This window comes from Eschrichtius robustus, chromosome 16, assembly GCF_028021215.1.
Source record: "Eschrichtius robustus isolate mEscRob2 chromosome 16, mEscRob2.pri, whole genome shotgun sequence".
Taxonomy (NCBI): domain Eukaryota; kingdom Metazoa; phylum Chordata; class Mammalia; order Artiodactyla; family Eschrichtiidae; genus Eschrichtius; species Eschrichtius robustus.
In genome coordinates, this window is record NC_090839.1 from 53,312,849 (window position 1) to 53,332,894 (window position 20,046).

The 20,046-nt window shown below is 54.6% G+C and overlaps 1 protein-coding gene across 2 annotated transcripts; it reads left to right on the forward strand.

Annotated features, from left to right (window-relative positions):
• Positions 1-711: 711 nt before the first annotated feature.
• CCNF (cyclin F) lies at positions 712-19,142 on the forward strand. Of its 2 annotated transcripts, none has more exons than XM_068524127.1 (17): positions 712-796; positions 1,874-2,028; positions 3,073-3,179; positions 4,124-4,191; positions 5,551-5,744; positions 6,169-6,222; positions 6,882-6,986; positions 7,300-7,377; positions 9,519-9,670; positions 11,690-11,854; positions 13,755-13,878; positions 14,161-14,341; positions 14,696-14,783; positions 16,663-16,768; positions 16,845-16,972; positions 17,598-17,767; positions 18,423-19,142. In XM_068524127.1, exons 1-17 carry the CDS (start codon positions 781-783, stop codon positions 18,896-18,898), a joined length of 2,367 nt encoding a protein of 788 aa, XP_068380228.1. In that variant the 5' UTR covers positions 712-780; the 3' UTR covers positions 18,899-19,142. The 2 variants fall into 2 exon arrangements, with proteins under 2 accessions (XP_068380228.1, XP_068380229.1); XM_068524128.1 differs by having other exon boundaries at positions 16,663-16,762.
• Positions 19,143-20,046: the final 904 nt, after the last annotated feature.

Below are 20,046 nucleotides of genomic sequence, written 5' to 3' on the forward strand. Positions count from 1 at the left end.
GCCACGTTTCAAGGGAAGAAGGAGTCAAACGTTCTGGATGAGTCAATGAAGATTTCAAGCACCAGGTCTCTGGACTCCACTTTCTGCATTACGATCTATGCCAACAGCGACTCGGCCACCGAACCAGGGGTCTCCTCGCCTGAAGCAAGGGCTGGAAGCAGGGCGTGCGGCCTCGGGGTGCGGGTCGGAAAGGTCAGGGCCAGCCTCGGTGAGGCGCAGCCCGCGGGTGCCGTCTAGCCTGCGTCCCCGCAGGTAGACGACCACGTCGGGGTCCCCGCTCCGAGACCCCGGGCTCGGAGGCGCGGCCGGTCAGCTCAGACCTTCACTGACAAACCATTGCATGCCGTGGCCTCCGGTCGCCGGGACCTCTTGCCGCCGAGTCAACCGCAACGCCTAAGCCCAGAACAGGCCAGGTCCACGCGGGCCGGAGCGGATTCAGAGACGCCGCTGCAGCCAGCCCAGAGCCACGCTCCTTAGGGACCCCCGCCAGGGTCGGGGAGGCGGGGCGGCCGCGCAAGCTCTACCAATCAACAGCCGGCGTTCGAATTCGCATCCTGGCGAGGCCAATCGCGAGCGTCCGAGTCTGAGGGGGCGGGGAGGGGGCGGGGCCCGGCCGAGCAGTGGCGCGCGCCCCCCCGGGCGGGCCAATGGGAGCGCCTGGTGCATTTGAAAACTCCGGCGGGCGGCGGGCAGGTCTGCGCCTGCGTGGGGAGGCGCGCTCTGGGCCGGCAGGCGGCACTGGGAGCGATAGCGGCGACGGCAGCGACGGCAGCCACGGTTATGGGGAGCGGAGGCGGTGAGCGCTGGGCGCGGGGCGCGGCGGGGCGGCCTCGAGACTGAGCAGGGCTGGCTCGAGCCCTTCGGCCCGGGGTGCGTGTCTTCCCGGCGGCGACCGCCCGGCGCGCGGTTTAAATGCCCGGGAGCGCCCTGCTCCGCGTGAAAGCCGCGCGCGGGGTTTGCCACCTGTCGAGGGCCGTGAGCGCCACTCAGGTTTCCGTGGTTATTATCCTGGCTGTCCTAGAGCAAGGGGATGAGAAAAATGCGGTAAAACGCGGGGATCGGTCGCCCTGCGTTTACGCTTGGCTTTCGCAGCGTGTTAATTGATGATGGGAAGACCCAGGTGAAGAGCGAGGGGAGGGGGGCAGGAAGAAGCCCTGAGGAGGGAGTCGTGCGGGTGGGAGAGCAGCCACCTCCTGTGGGGACTGGAGGAAGGAACGAGTGGGAAACCAGGTGAATTGTAGGTGATGGGCTTCTCCTGCCTCAAGCTTCTATGTCGTCTGCTTAGAGTCAGCAAAGAGTTGCTGAAGTTGAAGTTGGAAGGACCTCCTGTGGGGAGAGAGGACACTGAGACTGGCTGGGCAGCTCTGATATCCGCAGAGCTGGGACAGGCCTGGCCTCCAAGTCCACCTTTGGCTTCTCTGCAGGGTGGACCCTCCTAGTTTGGACTCGAAAACCAGACTGTTCAAGTCCACAGATCCTTATTAACATTATGCATTTTAGTCATGTGTGCAGATAGAAGCAAAGAGATCAGTAAGGGTCAAGGCGCCTCCCTGAGAGTGAAATGCAAGGCTAACCATCATCAGCGTTGGCTGCTTTTTCCCCCTTCCTGGTTGTCATCTGGGCTCTGGATCAGAAGGTTTCCCAATAGCCAGGTTACATGATTACTACTCACCATCAATGTTTATTGAATATTTGAATGAATGATGATGTCTCCTGTACCACTACTACTCCTTTATTTAATCTTTGTTTAGGACTGTAAATATGGCTGGGGCAGAGGTCAGTAACTGTTAAATCATGTTCAGATGTAACTTTTCATATCAGCACAACTCGTTTCCAACACATCACTTAGACCATTCTGATTTTTTTTCTTAAGTGATCCACTGTAGGTGTGCCAAGTGTTTCTGTTATCCTACAAAGCGGAGAATAAGAAGGAGACCCCGAAACCTAACGATCTTGAGTCTCCCTGAAGATGTGCTCTTTCATATCCTGAAATGGCTTTCTGTTGGAGACATCCTCGCTGTCCGAGCTGTAAGTTGTCAGATGAAAATAGTGTCGGGCCTGGCATCATTGGTTATATTGTACCATGAAGGCTTCGTGTCCTAAATGTCAGAACAAAAACTTTGGCTACAAATGAAGGTAGAGGAAACAACGGTGATATTGGTAATAGATGCCTGAGGTTGTTCTGATTGCAGGAAAGCTAAAACGTAGGACAGCAAGGTTTGAGTCTGCTCATTGTAGTGTTTATTTTGACAGAGAAAATACCCTTTTATGACAGTGAAATTTGCATCCCTCAAGAAATAAGATAGTATTAAGAAGAAAAATAGTATGTTCTTGAGGACAAAGCCCACGTAATATTCAGCACTGAAAGGGACTCTGGGAGTTATTTTGCAGATTTCGGAACTGAAGCCTCACTTTGAGCGATTTAACCAAGGACATACAGCAAATTAGTGGGGGAACACCAATAAGAACCCACTTCTCTGACTCCCAAACCTGCCTCCATTGCATTCATAATATCCATGGGTGCTGAATTTCCAATGGCAGTGGAAGCTTTAGCACTTAAAATGCTCACCTGTGCTCAGGGCCCCCTGCCTGGACACTTCCTGCTATCACCCAGGACAGAAGTCCTACCTGAGGCTGCTGTCATGTGTTTCAGTCTTTTCTGAGAGCCCCCACTGACCTGCAGGCTCCAGCTGTGCTCCCACTAGCAAGACCCTAAGTAGAGGAGCTCAAAACAGATTTCTGACCTACCTGTTCCCATTAGAGTTGGTTTCCCTGATCCTTGCAGGTATTATAGCATTATATCCCCTTTCTCAGCCTAGGTGCTTATTCCCCCTTCCGGGACCACTGTCCCCATCTTTAGAGCCACAGAGAAAGTTGTTTCTGGGCTCTTTTCTCTATTCAAAGCAATTGTTAGTTACTCTGATACACAGAGGCTAGGCCTTTACTACTAGGGTGGGGAGGGAAACAGGACACCCTACATCTGTCTACACCCTGTCTTCAAGAGCTCCAGAAGTGGGGCTTCTGGGAGGTCCCTTGATTAACCGCCACTCCCCCACTTCCATTGTTCTTCAGGTGCACTCCCACCTGAAGTACCTGGTGGATAACCATGCCAGCGTGTGGGCATGTGCCAGCTTCCAGGAGCTGTGGCCTTCTCCAAAGAACCTGAAGCTCTTTGAAAGGTATCTCTGCACCCTGAGAAGAGCGTGGCTTTCTCCCACCTTTGGGCCTCCCTGCTATGCCAGTCTGTGTCTCAAGGCCTGACCTGGGAATGATTTTCCTCTTGCTTGTTGCTCCCGCCAACACCTTATCCCCCAGGGAGTGACTGAGGGCTGTCGACCTCACCCATCGAGTCACACAACTTCCAGCACAGTCATGGGTCATCCACACCACCAGCACAGGCCTGACTCTCATTAGTCACAGCGGTGCTTCTGAAGGGTCCACTTGAGCTGTGACCCATTGTGTGTGACTCAGGTGCAGGTCACCTGCATGTGGAAACTTTCCTCAACCCTCTTCTTTTGGTCAGAACAATGTGATTTGAATCCTATTACATTATACTGACTGGCTGATCCCACCTCCCTGGCCGGGGTTGGGACCTAGAGGAAGGGCCGGAGGGGCTGCAAGCTGCAGTGTGCCAGTGGTCGCAGGCAGGCTGCCTGAGACATAGTCCACCAACCACACAATTTACCCGTTTAAAGTGTACAACTCAATGGTTTTTAGTATGCTCACAGAGTTGCGCAATCATCAACACTATCTAACTTTAGGACAGTCTCATGACCCCCAAATGAAACCCCATAACCATTAGCAGTCACTCCCTATTTTCCCTATAGTAACGCAAACCCTATGCAGCCACTAATCTGCTTTCTGTCTCTATGGTTTTGCCTATTCTGGACATTTCATATGAGTGGAATCATACAACATGTGGCCTTTTGTGTCTGTCTTCTTTCACTTAAGTGTGTTTTCAAGGCTCATCCATGTTGTAGCATGTCATGGATAATTGATATTTAGCTGCATTGCCAAAAAAATTTTCTGTTCAGAAAATAGGTACTGTAGTTTTAAGTGCTGTGGTGGAACATAACCTTTATGGAATAAAATCATGTGATGTTTCATGTTCTTAATGTTCTAGGGCTGCCGAAAAAGGGAATTTTGAAGCTGCTGTGAAGCTGGGCATAGCCTACCTCTACAATGAAGGCCGTAAGTCCTCGTGGGACTGGTGCTGGGGCTGGCGCTGGGGCTGGCCTCACCCCACTTGGTACTGACGTTTTAGAACAAGCACGAGGGACTTCCCTGGTGGTCCAGTGGTTAAGACTCTGTGCTTCCACTGCAGGGGGCGCAGGTTAGATCCCAGGCTGGAGAACTAAGATCCCGCATGCTTCGTGGTGTAGCCAAAAACAAAAAACCTAATAGAACAAGCATGAGCCCTTGCCCGTGTCAGCAGTTTAGTCGCTGTTCTTGCTGTGTCTGGCTGTGTACCATCCCCCCTGGGGGGCTTGTGCCAGAGGTGTCCTGCTCAGGGACCCATGGATGAAGTTTGATTTTGTAGTTTGGGGGAGTTGCCTCTTTTTTTATTGAACCATTAATTTAGGTTGACAACGAGTGACTCTGAGCAGAGACTCAGAATGGGGGCTACTCAGGCAAGCCAGCCCTCCCTGGCTGCCTAGTTAACACCACAGCCCATGCGTAGACCCCGGCTTCTCTCCTTGGCCACAGCTCATCTGAGGAACCTGGGGCAGCGGTCAAAGCGTGCCTGATGCCAAGTGTCAGTAACACAGGGAGCCAAGGCTCCAAGTGGGAGGCAAGTACAAACAGGTCAAAGCCAGCCTGGTACCTAGATTCCTTCACCCCTAAGGGGCAGGTGCTCCTCGAAAGAACCTGGTGCGGCCCTCTCTCCCAATTGCTGCCTGTCTGCTGAGCACACTAAGGAGCGAGCCTGCAGTTCATCCTGTCCCAGCTCCCAAGATGCATAAAGCCTTGGGTATAGTTGCCATTTTTCTGCTTCTAAAAGACCTGGCGTCTTGCTGAGAGGTCACCCCAGTCACAGCTGGTTGACAGGACTGTTGGACCTGCAGACGATGAGCAGTCCTGAGCCCACCCTCCTGTCAGATGGCTTTGCCCAGACGAAATTCACACACCACTCAGCTCACCTGTATAGTGTGTACAGTCCAGTGGTTTGGGTATCTTCACAGAGTCGTGCAGCCATCACCACTCATTTTGGAGCCATCATCTCATTACCTCACAAAGAAACCCCCTACCTATTAACAGGGGGCTGGGCAGCAGTTCCCCACAGGAGGGAGGATGGGCATCTGATGCCTCCACGAGGGGGGGACCTTCCCAGATCTTCGGAATCCAGGCCGCTGGGAGGAGCCGCAGGGCACTTGGTTCACAAAACATGGGAAGAAAAGGGAGGAGCCCCCATCCCAGCTCTTCTGTCCTAAAACACCAGCAACTTCACGTTGTAGCGGCTTAAGGCTTTAAACTTTCCAAAAAGACTGGGGAACTTCCCACACCCCTCCTCCAGAGACATCCTGGGCTGTGTTCTGTCCGTCTCTTCAGTGTCTGTGTCTGATGAGGCCCGGGCGGAAGTGAACGGGCTGAAGGCCTCTCGCTTCTTCAGTCTCGCGGAGCGCCTGAATGTGGGCGCCGCACCCTTCATCTGGCTCTTCATCCGCCCACCTTGGTCGGTGTCCGGAAGCTGCTGCAAGGCCGTGGTTCACGAGAGCCTCAGGATGGAGTGCCAGCTGCAGAAAGTGAGTCCTGGCAAGGGGTGCAAGTAGGGCAGGCCATGCTAGGCGGGCTGAGCCCCGTAGGGTCCCGGGAGGTGAGAAAACCTTGAGGGGAGATGCTGTGGACCATGTAAAGTCAGGGACCCGAGGGCAGTGGAGGCACAGAAAACAGTGCAGATGTGGGAGCATCTGCTAACAACTAGCAGGAGAGGAGGCCTCGGAGCCAGGGTCAGGGGAATCGGGTGAGGGGCTGGGCTGCAGACGGGTCGACTGCTGGAAAGGCAGGACTGAGGCTCTGTGAAGCAGTTGGCAGAGGCCTGGAATCAGGGAGCGGTCCTCTGTGCAGAGGGGCTGGGCAGGGAGCAGGAAGACCCACACCCGGAGGGACAGCCCCTGGGAAGTTCTGTCCGCTGACAGTCACCCCTCCTCCTCCACCTCCTTTCTCTAGACTCACAGAGCATCCATACTGCACTGCTTGGGGAGAGTGCTGAGTCTTTTTGAGGTGAGTCCCCTCCGCCATCCCACGGGGCCCTGTGTTGTTTGGCGTCCTGGCCCAGGTGAGCACGCAGGGCACAGCGGGTCTGCATTTTTGTGCTGCTCGCCTTTCTGGCAGCTTCAAGCACCAAGAACCAGGAACTGCGTGAAAGGCAGCAGAAGGGGGCTTCCGGGGTTCAAAGCCAAGATGAGCCCTGTCTGTGAGGCTGTGTGGAGCCAGGAAGAGTGTCTGAGCAGGACAGGACCCCGGGCCTATTTGTTTCACGGCTCTGCTACTGGCGGCTCCCTCCCACTCCTCACGCAGACCTCTCTACTTAGTGAGCCTTGTGATTCGGGAACCCCCTCTGCAGCAGTCTTGGGGGAGGTGGTGGCTCCTGGTGCTAGGTGCTCTGACAGCAGCAGGGAGGGACACTTACTATGAGCGAGGAGCTGGAAGACCTTGGGAAACCCTCCCCCATCACCATCTGGGCAGTGCCTGGAGCCAAGTCCAGCACAAACCTCGTGCAGGAGGAAGCAGGGCCTGAGGGCAGAACTCGTGGGCTTGCCTTCACGAGTTCGTTGTCAAATCGTGTATCTTCAGACAAGTTGTTCTTACTCTAATGTAGTTAACTCATTTTATTAAAGATGAGAACAGTATATGTGATTACTCAGAGGTACTTATTCTAGGATGAAGAGAAACAGAAGCAGGCCCGGGACCTGTTTGAAGAGTCTGCTAACCAGGGGTGTTTGACCAGCTCGTACCTCCTCTGGGAAAGTGACAGAAAGATGGATGTGAGTGGGCCTAGGTCTGGGGAAAGAATGGATTATGTTGGCCAAAGGCACAATCTCCAGAGTAGCCCTTGGACAAGGTTCTGCCACCGCAGCCGGGGTCCTCCTGGGGCTCCAGGAGCTGCTGGTCATGGGGCTGCTCTCAGCACTGCCCCTGAAACGACCACCACCATTTGGGGGATAAAGGGCTGGGAAGAAAGCACAGTTGGGGACCCTCTGGAGGTGTCAGGGGGAACATTTAAGAAGACTATGGGTTGGTTCTGAGTTTCTCCAGAGACATGACCATGTAAGGGCATGGTGACTCTCCCGTTGACAGATGTCAGATCCCGGACGATGCCTCCACAGCTTCCGGAAACTCAGGGACTTTGCTGCCAAAGGCTGCTGGGAAGCGCAGGTGAGCTGGGAGCTGGCCTTTGTCCTGACATCTCCTCTCGTGGGGACCGTGGGGGCAACACTGCCAGGTTCCCACCCAGGACGCAGTAAGAGTGGCCCAGGGTTTGGAACTTAGTCTAAGGGAGTTTTCAGCTCTAGGGTGTGTGGGGAGGAGAGCCCAGAAGCACTTTCCTCATCTCTGCCCGTTGCATCTAAGACAGCCAGCCACTTAATTTCTAAGTGCTGTGGACTACATCTGCATCAAAATTTATATAGCTCCCTAAAGTTGGCCTGTAGGGAAAGCATCTTGGCAACAGAACTTAGAGCTCCTTAGAGCAGATGGGCGTGTGGAATGCTGTCCTCTTCTCATTATCTGACCTGCTCACCAGGTTGTCCAGTGTTGGAACCAGGACATCAGGGGTCTGTAATTGGCGTTCTCCAGACACTCTCCCTGTGTAGCTGTAAAGAAGTCATTATTTCAAGACAAATCAAAGAAAGTCCCCCTTTGCCAAGCTGGCAGACGCTTGCTCTTGTCACCCCACCAAGTTGGGGGCTGAGAGTCATCTGCCCTTAAAAGCTAGGGAAGAAATCACAAAGAGGGATGGCCCGCCTGACACATCACAGGACGTTGTAATGTTTATGTCCAAAAAGGCACTTAACAAGTTTACAAGAAATACAACAATGAACAATGTGGTTCTAGTTCAAGCTCAGACTAATCAATAAGAATAGTAAGGCCCTGTAGAAGTTCATAGGGCCTCAGTATACTCAAAAAAGAGGAAATAAATACAAGCAGTCAAAATACGGAGCAGGTTTGACCTCTCTGCTAGTCAAAAAGGCACACGTTTAAAGAGATCGTGGCTGATCACACTAGCAAATCATATACACGTAGTCTTTGTGTTTTTGAGTGGATAGCTAGTAACTTCTGAAAATACACTTCGGCTTTTTTTTATTGTTTTTTGGGGGGTTTTTTTGGCTGTGTTGGGTCTTTGTTGCTGGGTACGGGCTTTCTCTAGTTGAGACAAGCAGGGGCTACTCTTTGTTGCGGTGCGCGGGCTTCTCATTGTCGTGGCTTCTCTTGTTGCAGAGCACACGCTCTAGAGTGCAGGCTCAGTAGTTGTGGCACACAGGCTTATTTGCTCCACGGCATGTGGGATCTTCCTGGGCCAGGGATCGAACCCGTTTCCCCTGCATTGGCAGGCGGATTCTTAACCACTGTGCCACCAGGGAAGCCCTGAAAATACACATTTTTAACGATAGCAGTTTTTGCCAGCAAACGTGATAAAATAGTGTTCCTATGAGTGTGTGTGAAAATGCACGCAGGAATTTCAGAAAGCGCCTGGGCACAGGTAGCGCCTGTGGGTCGACTGCGTGAGCAGAAGGTGCACAAGACTGCACAAAGGTGACCCTCAAAGTGACAAAACCAACAGAAACCCCCTCAAAGGAAGAACAAGGAAAACACGCTTACAGAAGTCTCCTATCACAAAGAACCACGTTATCATTAGGCAGGCAAAGAAAAGGTAACGTGTGTTCTGTGATCACAAATGCACATGCACACTGCTACAAGTGCATAGAAAACTCTGGAAGGAAATACGTAGAGATGGTCGACAGTAACCACCGAGGGCCTGGTGGGCCCCGGCGGGTCCTGAGCAAGGTGCTCGTGCATCTCATTCAATTCTCATGGCATCTGCCGAAGCTGCTGCTGTTGTGCCATTTGGTGAAAAGGGAAACTGAGGTGCAGTGAAGCCCCCAGTTCGCCTGTGGTCACACATAGACCTAGGTCTTAAAGCCGGGTCATTCGAGCCCCCAGCCAGCTCTCGGCCACTGTGCTACGTGGCCTCCCCCAGAGCATCAGCTTTCACTAGGGAGTGGTGAGCAGAAACAAACTTAATTTAAAAGAAAATGCTGGCAGAAGACTGGAATTGGCCGTGGAGCTGTGCCGGGCAGGAAGTCAACTGACATCCCATTATGCACCTTTTGTCCCTTTTAAAATGTTCTATTGTGATATATTATTTATTTCCGAAAGATTAAAATTTTGGCCCTCCTGGTTTCAGAAGGCTTAGAAGGTGTAAGTGGGCCAGTGTATGTACAGGCAGAATCCTCCTCGCGTTCAGAAGCAGGAACCTCAAAACCCCCTGCTCATCCCTTGAGTCTTTTCGTCCTCAGCTGTCTCTAGCCAAAGCCTGTGCACACGGAAACCAGCTCGGACTGGAAGCGAAAGCCTCCAACGAGATAGTCTGCCAGCTGTTCCAGGCCTCCCATGCTGTCAGTAAGCAGAGGGTCTTCTCTGTGCAGAAGGGACTCAATGACACAATGAGGTGAGGGGTCCGAGCCAGAGCTTCCGATGAGGAGGCAGCAACAGCCGTCTCCACGTGACAGGGTCTGTCTGTTGTTTCAGCTGAGCCTCCTGTCACAGGGTCCCTGCGTCATCAACCCCACCTGGATCCACGTGTGTGTGTGTGTGTGTGTGTGTGTGTGTGTGTGTGTGTGTGTGTGTGTGTGTGTGTGTGTGTGTGTGTGTGTGTGTGTGTGTGTGTGTGTGTGTGTGTTTTCTAAAACCAGTAATGCCTAAGCTATCCAGGGCTTTGAAAAGAAAAATTTCCCACATAAATGTCTGCTCTCTCCAGTTTTCCTTTTTAAGCCTCAGACTATATTAAACCATACTAAACATCTTTCAAAAATGATGCCAAAAAACCACCTTTTCTTTCCAACCCATCATCACGCGCATCAGCGTGCGGTAGTGCGGGGGGCAGCTGCCATGTGCCTGCAGCCTCAGAACCCCCACAAACTGCCTCTTCCTGCAGGTCCATTTTCCTCCGAGGTTTGGAGATAACACACTTTTACACTCAATCACAGAACATGTTTAGAGAGTAAAATGGAAAATGTGAATAATTTTTTAAGCTTACACCAGAGATTTCAAATACATTTTAGATTTATAATGGGCAGGCTCTGGCTGTACTGCGGCAGACAAAGCCCAGCACCTGGTAAGCTCTCTTCCCTGGAGAGGCTCCATCTTTACTCACAGCAGGGGGTGCAGTGTCCTTGGCTCCCACATTAAATGTCACCAAGCTGCTGTGATTTTGAGTCCTGTGTCTGTGCTGGGGGTGGTGCCCCTTCCCCCACGCCGTGCCCTCCCAGTCTGCCTTTCTTTTGGCGGCAGGAGCCGGGGGACCGTTGCTATTCCTTTTGTGTGCTGGAGGTGGGGGTTAACATAAACTTAACCTTTCTTTTCTTTTCAAGACCTAAAGTAGTTTTATTGAAATAATATCATTTCAACCCCCCAGTTGAGCATCTTTACATTTTCCTCTATGTTAAGCAACAGTTGACTTTTTCTTCCTTTTTTCTATTGAGTTATAATTGACATGTAACATTAGTTTCAGGTTTAACCATTTTAAAATGTACAGTTCCATTGGTCTGTTTTTATAAGTCAGATCACTGAGCTTGTCAAAGGTGTCTGCGTAGGAAGCTTCCTCTTCTGCCCCTAATCCTGAAACACCTGGCCTTGTGTGTCTTCCTCCCCAGCCCGTTCCCCTTTCATCCCGCCTCCTTCTTCCCCTCCCCAACTCGTCCCCAGCACTCCCTCCTTCCCTCTGCCTATGAAAGATGCTCCTGTCCAGGCTGACACCTGGAGTAGTCCTTCCTGTCTGCCTAGAATCACTCACCACCACGTTTCTTCTCTCTCTTGCTTCTCTTCTCCCCGTCTCCTCTCCCTTGTGCAAAAAGGCGTTCACCATGCTTGGGCATCCTTGATGTTGCATGCAGTATCCCCTTGTGACGTCTGTGTCCCTGGCCCGGCTTTTAGCCCCGTCAAGGAGGGACCCTATGTCTGTTGGCTCTACCGGCCCAAGTCCTCCATCACGGTTGCTGGGTGACTGAGAACTCCAGCACATAGGCTCAGGGAATCCTGCTTTAGCTGCATTCCTGGCTCTTTGCTCCACTGCGGAGGGTTGTGATAAATGACCCCCACGGGTGAGAGTTCCTCAGAGAGAAGACAGGTTTGCAGGACGATAAACTTTGACTTTTCTCCTGTCCTGTGACCTGTCCCAGGTCCACAGAGCAGACCTGCTTTGCTCCCTTACAAGTGACGGTCCAGGCTCATCCAGTGCCTGGGGGCCCCGGGGTGGGGGAGGCAGAGTACACATATGTGCAGCCCACCTGCCTCCCAGGAACAAAGTCGGGAGTCATGGGGCCTCCCAGCCCCTTGGACAGGTGCCTGGGTAAGCCAATGATGCCTAAAGTGATCGCTCACCCCTCGGGACAGATGGCCGGGCAGGAATGGGAGACGGGACACTCATGAAGGCTTGGCCTGGTTTTCAGGGATGGTGCTCTTCCCACAGGTACATTCTCATCGATTGGCTGGTAGAGGTCGCCACCATGAAGGACTTCTCAAGCCTGTGCCTTCACCTGACCGTGGAGTGCGTGGACCGGTACCTGCGGAGGCGGCTGGTGCCCCGGTACAGGCTCCAGCTGCTGGGCATCGCCTGCATGGTCATCTGCACCCGGTGAGAAGCCCCCCAGGCTGGGCCCGCAGACGGAACACAGCATGCTGGCGCTGCCCAGTTCACAGGCTGGCTTTTCAGTGGAACAAGCCTTCAGCACCCCACCTCCATATGACAGGGGTTTTCATTTTAGTGGGTGCCCACGCCGAGTGGTCCTACCCACACGGGGGTGGCAGGGCTGACCCTTGGTGTGTGGGCAGCCGCTCATCCCAACACGCGGCCTCAGGACCCAGAACGTGGCCTCTGTCGGGCAGGCTCAGGCTGGAACCCTCTTCCCCTGGCCCCTGAGGGCAACACAGCGATGAGGGAGGGTCACAGGCGGCTGCCCTTGCCAGTCCGGTTCTCAACTTTGCGTCCAGAGACCTGCGTTTCATCGGTCTCATGTGCCCCCAACCCCCAACTCCCCACAGACCCCCTCCAACCATGTGGGCAGGATGCATCCTCCTCAGAGAGGCAGCCTACCCCTACAGCAGCTCTGACTTTTCAAATCAGACCATTTTAAGTTTTACCTAAATCCACCTTTCCACCCAGTTTTGCCTTTGGACACAATGTGGATGGCAGTTCCCACCATACATTTTGCATTTTCTTGTTTTCCTAAAGCAGACTTCTACGTGGTCTGCTATCTGCCCCGGGCGGTGCTTTCCAGACCAACATCCTTATCTGTAAGGCTTGCGAGGGAGGAACAGGCTCATTGCACACAGTGGTGTCAACTATGGACAGACTGATTTGTCTTCCGCACGGTAACCCAGAGGCTTGTGTCACTGGGATGGTTTATCTGTTTCATGACGTCATGAAGGAGGCCCAGGCCCTGACTCGCTCTCTGCTACCTGCCATGACCCCTGAGGCCACCAGGTCCACCTTTGCAGTGAGCGCAGTCATGTGTCCATGACGGGAACTGGGAAGTGGGGTCTCTAGGTGGCTGTGGAAGCAGGGTCCGTGGGCTCAGGGTCGGTGAGCAAATGCCACACGCTGTCCGGCACCTCTCACGTGTGCTCTCGGAACCCGGCGTTCCAGGTCTTGTCACCAGGGAGGGCTGAACAGACGGGTCCCCAGCCTCCCTGGATCTAAATGGCATAGTTACGTCCTTGCAATGAGAGACTGAGGTACCAGACCACAGGCTGCTGGCAATGAGATGATAATTGCTTTGAAAGATTTTTAGAAGCTGAGATGCCCCTACATCCACTCTCAAAGCAGCACCTGCCGCTGCTCCGAGCACAGGGCTTTCGCCCTCCCCACTCACATGACATCCCCCAGCGCCTGCGGTCCCTACAACTCCTGTCCTCTCTCTTGGCCCAGCCAACAGCAAACGTGGGAGCTGCAGAGTCCCCATGACAGAGCAGACAGGGGCCCGGTCCCAGTCCACCCTTGTGTGGGGAGGTGTCCTCGGCAGGCCGCTGGACTAGCGTGTTCCCTGATAGTTGGAGCTGGTGGAGAGTAGAGAACAGGGTGACCACCTGCCTAAGGACAGTCCAGTTCCCACGGCCAGACCCCGTGCTGGGTCCAGACCTTTCAAACAACCTCTATCTCTGGTTCTGCTGGCTCATCTGCCTTCTGGGTTAAAGCTGTTTATACTCGCTCCATAGAAGCTGACACAAGGCAGGGCGAACCCTCATCCCTCGGGTCGTTAAGAGGATTGACGGATCATGTCATTCGTGGGTGCGTTTTGCAGAAACACCTGCATGCCTAGCAGTCCAGCAGCTCTCACTGCCACTGATCTGTAACACTAATCCCCCTTTCCCTTCCAGCCCCCATGATAGGCTCATCTGACCTTTTCAGTTTCCCTCAGCGGCTAGGGGCAGCCGGGTCCACTCTTTGGACCCCCCAACCCCATCACTGAAGCCTAAAGTGATCACCCCACTAAGGGGAGTGGGCTCAGTGCTCAGACCCCTTCTTAACACTCCAGGTTCATCAGCAAAGAGATCCTGACGATCCGGGAGGCTGTGTGGCTCACAGACAACACGTACAAATACGAGGACCTGGTGAGGATGATGGGAGAGATCATCTCTGCCTTGGAAGGAAAGATTCGAGTAAGTGGCCACTCGCTTTTTCCTTTTGAATCAAAGTTGAGGTCACGTGAGGGCATGGGAAGGGCAGAGGGTATCTGCATGGCTTTGAGCTTCCCTGCTCTGGGAAGCCCTCCTGGACCCAGAGGGCGCGAGGCCACAGCTGTTTGGCATGCACAGCGGTCGGGCCAGATGCTGGGCTGACCACACCGAGGGTGGTGTTTCTAAGGTCCAGCCTCCCCACCGAGTGGGTGGAGGGGCCCTCTGTGTGCTGAGACCCCACGTCCGCCTCCCCGTTCCCTCTAGGTCCCCACTGTGGTCGATTACAAGGACGTCCTGCTGACGCTGGTCCCCATGGCGCCAAGAACCCAGCACCTGTGCAGCTTCCTCTGCGAGCTCTCCCTGCTGCACACCAGCCTGGCCGCCTATGCCCCGGCCCACCTGGCTGCAGCCGCCCTGCTCCTGGCGAGGCTGACACACGGGCAGAGTAAGGAGCTGGTCCTCCCCACCAGCCACTCAGAACATGCGCTGAGCCAGTGGTCCGGGGGATTCCTGGAGTTAGGAGCCATTGCTCAAATTCAAGGGGGTTGGAGGGAGAAAAAGAAGTGTGTTCATCTCCTGGAGAAGGAAACACCAGAATGGACTAAAAGCCATTGTCTGGGGGTGAGGTTAGAGACAGTTCTAGCTTAATATTTCCCACGCTGTCGACAGTGAGCACGCATGCTCTGTACCTGGGGCCTTTTCAACCCTGAGCCCTAGGAAACTCCATCCCAGAACCATCAGGGCTGTGGGGCACGAGTGGGCATCAGAACGGCCCCACTGTTCCTGCTTTCCTCCCCAGCACAGCCCTGGACCACTCGGTTATGGGACCTCACTGGGTTCTCCTGTGAAGACCTCATCCCCTGTGTCTTAAGCCTTCACCAAAAGTGGTAAGCGTGTAAGGAAGCAATTCCCCCACAGCCCCCCGGCCATCCCCCCACACAGAGGGTGTGTCCTCAATACTGCAAGTCCAGGGGGAATTTGCTCTCACGTGAGGGCTGTCAAGACACTCAGACCTTCCCCGCATGAGCCGCGTGTCTCAGGATTGACGTTTAGAAATTCCAGGGCCATGTTGCTTATTTCATACGTTTTTAACATTTTATGTGTGGGCAGCAGCTCCCCCCAACCCAAACCTAATTCCATGGGCAGTGGAACATAAGAAAAAATGAGACTGTCTCCCTGACCAGCGGTAATTTCAGTCTAGGACAGGTTGGCCCCCAGCTCTGGAGTTGGCAGACCGCAGCCCCGGGCACACACCTTGGCCCTTTCCCTCGCCTCCTGTCTCAGCTTGGCTGGCAGACTCGCTCCTCCCACTCCTCAGTCCCACCTGCACTCCCCACCACATGCATATCTGCTAAAGCCCCCAGGGACCTCCTCCTTTCTCCGCCAGGCCACGCTGCCTCAGTGTCCCCTTCCCCGACACGAGGGTATGGGTAATTCTGCCTTTCTGCCTGTCCCCAGACGCTCCCTGGGAGACTTAACCACTTCCAGGATTCAGAACACATCTAAAAGCCAACCTCTGACCCAAGCCACAGACCCCCCTGCCAGCATGTCCACGCCAGGCCATTCCTCCTTGTAGATTTCATTTGGTGCTTGGTGGACAAGGCCCCAGTCATCCTATCAGAGCCCTCAGGCCAGCCCATTTCTGCTTCTCTGTCCCTGCATCCCAGCAGCTCTCGGAGCCAAGGCATTTTCTTCACCTGCCCACGGTCATTGTCCCAGCCGCCTCCTGGATTTCCACAGGGCAGCCTCTGAGCATGGCGCTTCTGCTTATACCTTGGGGATGAGATCAGAACTTGGGCACGAGTCTAGAGATTCCTCTGACCAGCCCCTCTGGCCCATCTGCCACTTCTCCCCCTCCCCGCTAACACGGGGAGCCTGTCAGCATTTCCTGGGGCAGTGTGTGCACCCCGTTTCTCCTGCAGGGCCCAGACCTCGTCGCTGGTGGATAAGAGCATGGGTGACGGTGGCAGGTCAACACGTGTCTGACCCCGAGGTTGCTCAGACCAGTGCAGAGAGTCGGTGCCTGACCAGGCTGCCAAAAGCTGCTGCTTGGCTGCCTTCCTACACTCATCCCCTGCCCCCCACCGAGTTTTTTTTTTTTTTTTTCCCAATCCAGATAAACTGGAAACATTTATTTACGAACGAAACTTTTTTTTAAAGTGTACAATTCAACAGGCTCTTGGTATATTCAGAATTGTGCAGCCGTCATCACAAACCACAATCGATTTGAGAACATCTTCCCCGCCCTCGCTACCTATTACCTTCATGTTTCCCCTCCCCACCAGCCCCCAGCAAACACTCATCTATTTCCTGGCTCTTTCTGTTCTGGATGTTTCACCAACATGGACTCGTACAACATGGGGCCTTTTGTGACCAGCCTCTCACCTACGTAATGTTTCCACTGTACAAATAGCCCACTGGATGGAGGGACCACATCTTGTTTATTCAGTCGTGCACTGATGGACATTTGGGGTTTTTCTACCTTCCAGCTGTTGCGAATAATGCTGCTGTGAATATATGTGTCCAGGTTTCTGTGTGGATCTCTGTTCCCCTTTCTCCTGGGGATGCACCTGGGGGTCAGGTGACTCGAGGAACCGCCAGACTGTGCACAGCAGTGCTGGGCTTCACTCCCATTGCTGGGCTGGTTTTGAAAATGTCTTGTCCTCTCTCACTTCAGTGAGTGGAGGCTAAAGATGGGAGCCTTTGGGGTGGAGGTGCCAGCACTGCCTGCCCCTCGCTACCCCTCACGTGTCCCTCTGTCGGCAGCTTCCACGACGATGCCCCCAAGGACTACAGGCAGGTCTCTCTCACCGCCGTGAAGCAGCGATTTGAGGACAAGCGATACGAAGAGATCAGCCAGGAAGAGGTGCTGGTGGGTGCTAGGGAGCGGAGGTCCTCACCTGCCCCTTGGGGCCTCGGCCCTCCCTCTGACCCCAGCTTCCCCTCAGGTGCTGAGCTACGGCCAGTTGTGTGCAGCTCTAGGGGTGAAACAAGAGAGCCCAGAACCCGCGTCTTTCCTCAGCACAGGAGACATTCACACCTTCCTCAGCTCTCCCTCTGGAAGGAGAACCAAGCGGTGAGTGAGCCCTGCAGGCCAGGCCTGGGTTCCCTCGTGACCTGTGCAGCCATTAGGGCTCCTGAGGAGCAGCAGGGAGAGAGCAGATCCCCAGAAAACTGAAGCTGCGGTTGGTAGTCTCCACTGCCTACAGTACCGTCTCCTTTCCCCAGTGTGGCTCTCTGGCTCCAGCCTGGTTCCCTGTGAGGGAAGGTGGTCTTGAGCACAGGTTGAGCCCGCTCAGGCTCTGGCCCTGCCCCACGCCCGGTGTGAGCCATACGGGACTGCTCTGCTCCACCACATTGTGTCACTCCCAGCGCTCCAGCTGTGCCCTCATTGTGTGCATCCCTTTTACCCCCGTCTCTTCCATCTCAATGTCCCAGCTGTACTGCCTGGAATAACCTCCCCCTCCACCTCACCCACCTAAAAAACTATCCATCCTACAAAGTCCAGATGAGCAGGAACCTCGCCGTGCTGCTGGCCTTGCTTCTGCGAATCTGCCCTGAGCTTCTGAGGGCAGTTCCTGGGTGGCTGTGTTGTCCCTGCTCACAGCACATGGGGGCAGGGTCAGGCAGGTGCCAAGAACCAGACTGGGCCTCCCAACACTGCTGCCTATGACCCGGCTCCCGGCTCTCCCACCGCACAGGAAACGGGAGAACAGCCTCCAGGAGGACAGGGGCAGCTTCGTCACCACGCCGACCGCAGAGCTGTCCAGCCAGGAGGAGACACTGCTGGGCAGCTTCCTGGACTGGAGCCTGGACTACTGCTCTGGCTACGAGGGCGACCAAGAGAGCGAGGGCGAGAAGGAGGGTGATGGTGAGTGCCAGGGCCGGAGACCACCTGGTGCTGCCCCAGAGGAGACAGCGGGCAGGAGGGCCCCCAGCCTGAGCTGCAGGAGAGTGTGTCCAGACACAGGTAGACATTAGAGAGCAGAGCCCCTGGAATACCAGCCCACAGGGAGGATAGGATGTGGGCCCAACCTGCACCCAGCTCCAGCTGGACCTGGGCTGGTGGAAGGACCTCACCAGGTCAGGGACAGAGGAATAGACCTTTCTAGAAGGTTGTGTGAGATGTGCCCTCTGCTGGGCTCTGTCCCTCAGGCACCTGTCCAGGGCAGGCTGCAGGAGGCTCTGGACCCATGTCTCGTCAGCCATCTGCACAGGAAGCCCAGTTCGATAGCTTCTGTTGATTTTCCAACTGCTATTTTTGTGTCCACTCAGGGGATTAACTAAATTATTAGATGGCCAGTTTGTTGTCACTTCCTACTGTCCCCTAAGTCACATTGGGTATTACCCCAAGTTTGAAAGGAGACACTTCACCCCCAATTTCTTACGTAAAGGAAAGGGGACTGTCCAGGGAGGTTCAGGATGTGTGGCCAAGAGCTGGACCCTGGGCTCCCCTGGGTCCTGACTGGGCACGGGGTCACCCCAATGCTCAGGCTATGGTCTGACCTCTCCTCCATCTCCCATAGTGACGGCTCCCAGCGGTGTCCTCGATGTCACTGTGGTCTACCTGAACCCGGAACAGCACTGCTGCCAGGAATCAAGCGATGAGGAGGCCTGCCCGGAGGAGGAGGGGCGTCAGGACACACAGGCGTCGGCACCAGGCAGCCAGACACCTTGGACCCCAGGGCTCGAGCGCCCTCTGTGTAGCAGGAGGGGGCCAGGCAAGGACATCACGACCTCAGGGTACTCCTCTGTCAGCAGCACGAGTCCCACAAACTCCGCAGACGGCTTGGGGGGCCTTCCCCGATCTACCTCAGTACTGTCCCCGGGCAGCGACTTGAACACACAGCCTTGCCACCATCACGCAAGGAAGTCGTGTGTACAGTGTCGTCCCCCAAGCCCCCCGGAGAGCTGTGCTCCCCAGCAACAGGTGAAGAGGAAAAACCTGTCCACCCACAATGAGGAGGAGGAGGACATGAACTTGGGCTTTTTGAAGCTGTGAGTGTGTCAGTGCGTTTACTGCAGTGAATGTTTGCTGAAGTGAATGTTTGCTGAGGGAGGGCTGCTGTTGCACTAGCGAGGGGGGGGGGGGCGCTGGAGATGGATCCCTGTAAACCCCTGGTGGCAGTCACACGGGGAATAGAAAGGAGAACTTGGGGCAGTAAGTTTCTTTCTCCAGGGGAGCCCATTGCGAGCCATCAGAATGTCTAAATCACAACAAAAACTCAGTTCCTTCTCTCTGGAAAGTTTAGCCTCAAAGCAATCATGCCATACTGTGTGAAGCCTATTTCTCTGTCCCCTCCCATGTTTGTCCTGCTTTCTCTGGGAAACTTAAGCCCACGTCCTGAACTTCCCAGCCCCACGGAGCCCCAGGCACTCCGGGAGCTGAGAGCTTTCACAGTTGAGAACATGTGTGACCCAGGTATCCTGGCACAGCTCACCCCCTCCCACATTTATCTGGTTCGGGGTTCCAGGGGGAGCCAACAGCTGAGCACACCATCCCTGCGCCCACATTGGCCTGCCCTGCCCCAGGCAGCTGTTCCTTTCCTCACTGGGTGGTGGGTCCTATCATGAGGGAACTCTGCCCCGCGGATTGTTTCGGACTGCGTGTGAATACCGGGCAAGTGGGCCCTGACATTTTTGCAGGCCAGGGCCTTGATGTCTTGGTCACAGGCTCTCTTCCTCCCATATTCTCAGCTCATTTTAGAAATCTGCCCCTTCTCCTGCGATGGTTTGTCTGTGTCCCCAACAGATGATGTCTGTATGAACTTCGGAATGTCTGGGCCATTTCTTTCCCTGTCTTTATTTCCATCCTCCATCCCTCTAAGATAAAAAACAAAAGAAAAATTAAAAATAGAAGGTATTAGGGCTTCCCTGGTTGGCGCAGTGGCTAAGAATCCGCCTGCCAATGCAGGGGACACGGGTTTGAGCCCTGGTCCGGGAAGATCCCACATGCTGCAGAGCAACTAAGCCCGTGCGCCGTAACTACTGAGCCTGTGCTCTAGAGCCCGCGAGTCACAACTACTGAAGCCTGCACGCCTAGAACCCGTGCTCCACAGCAAGAGAAGCCACCGCATCGAGAAGCCCGCGCACCTCAAGGAAGAGTAGCCCCCGCTCGCCGCAACTAGAGAAAAGCCCGCGCACAGCAAC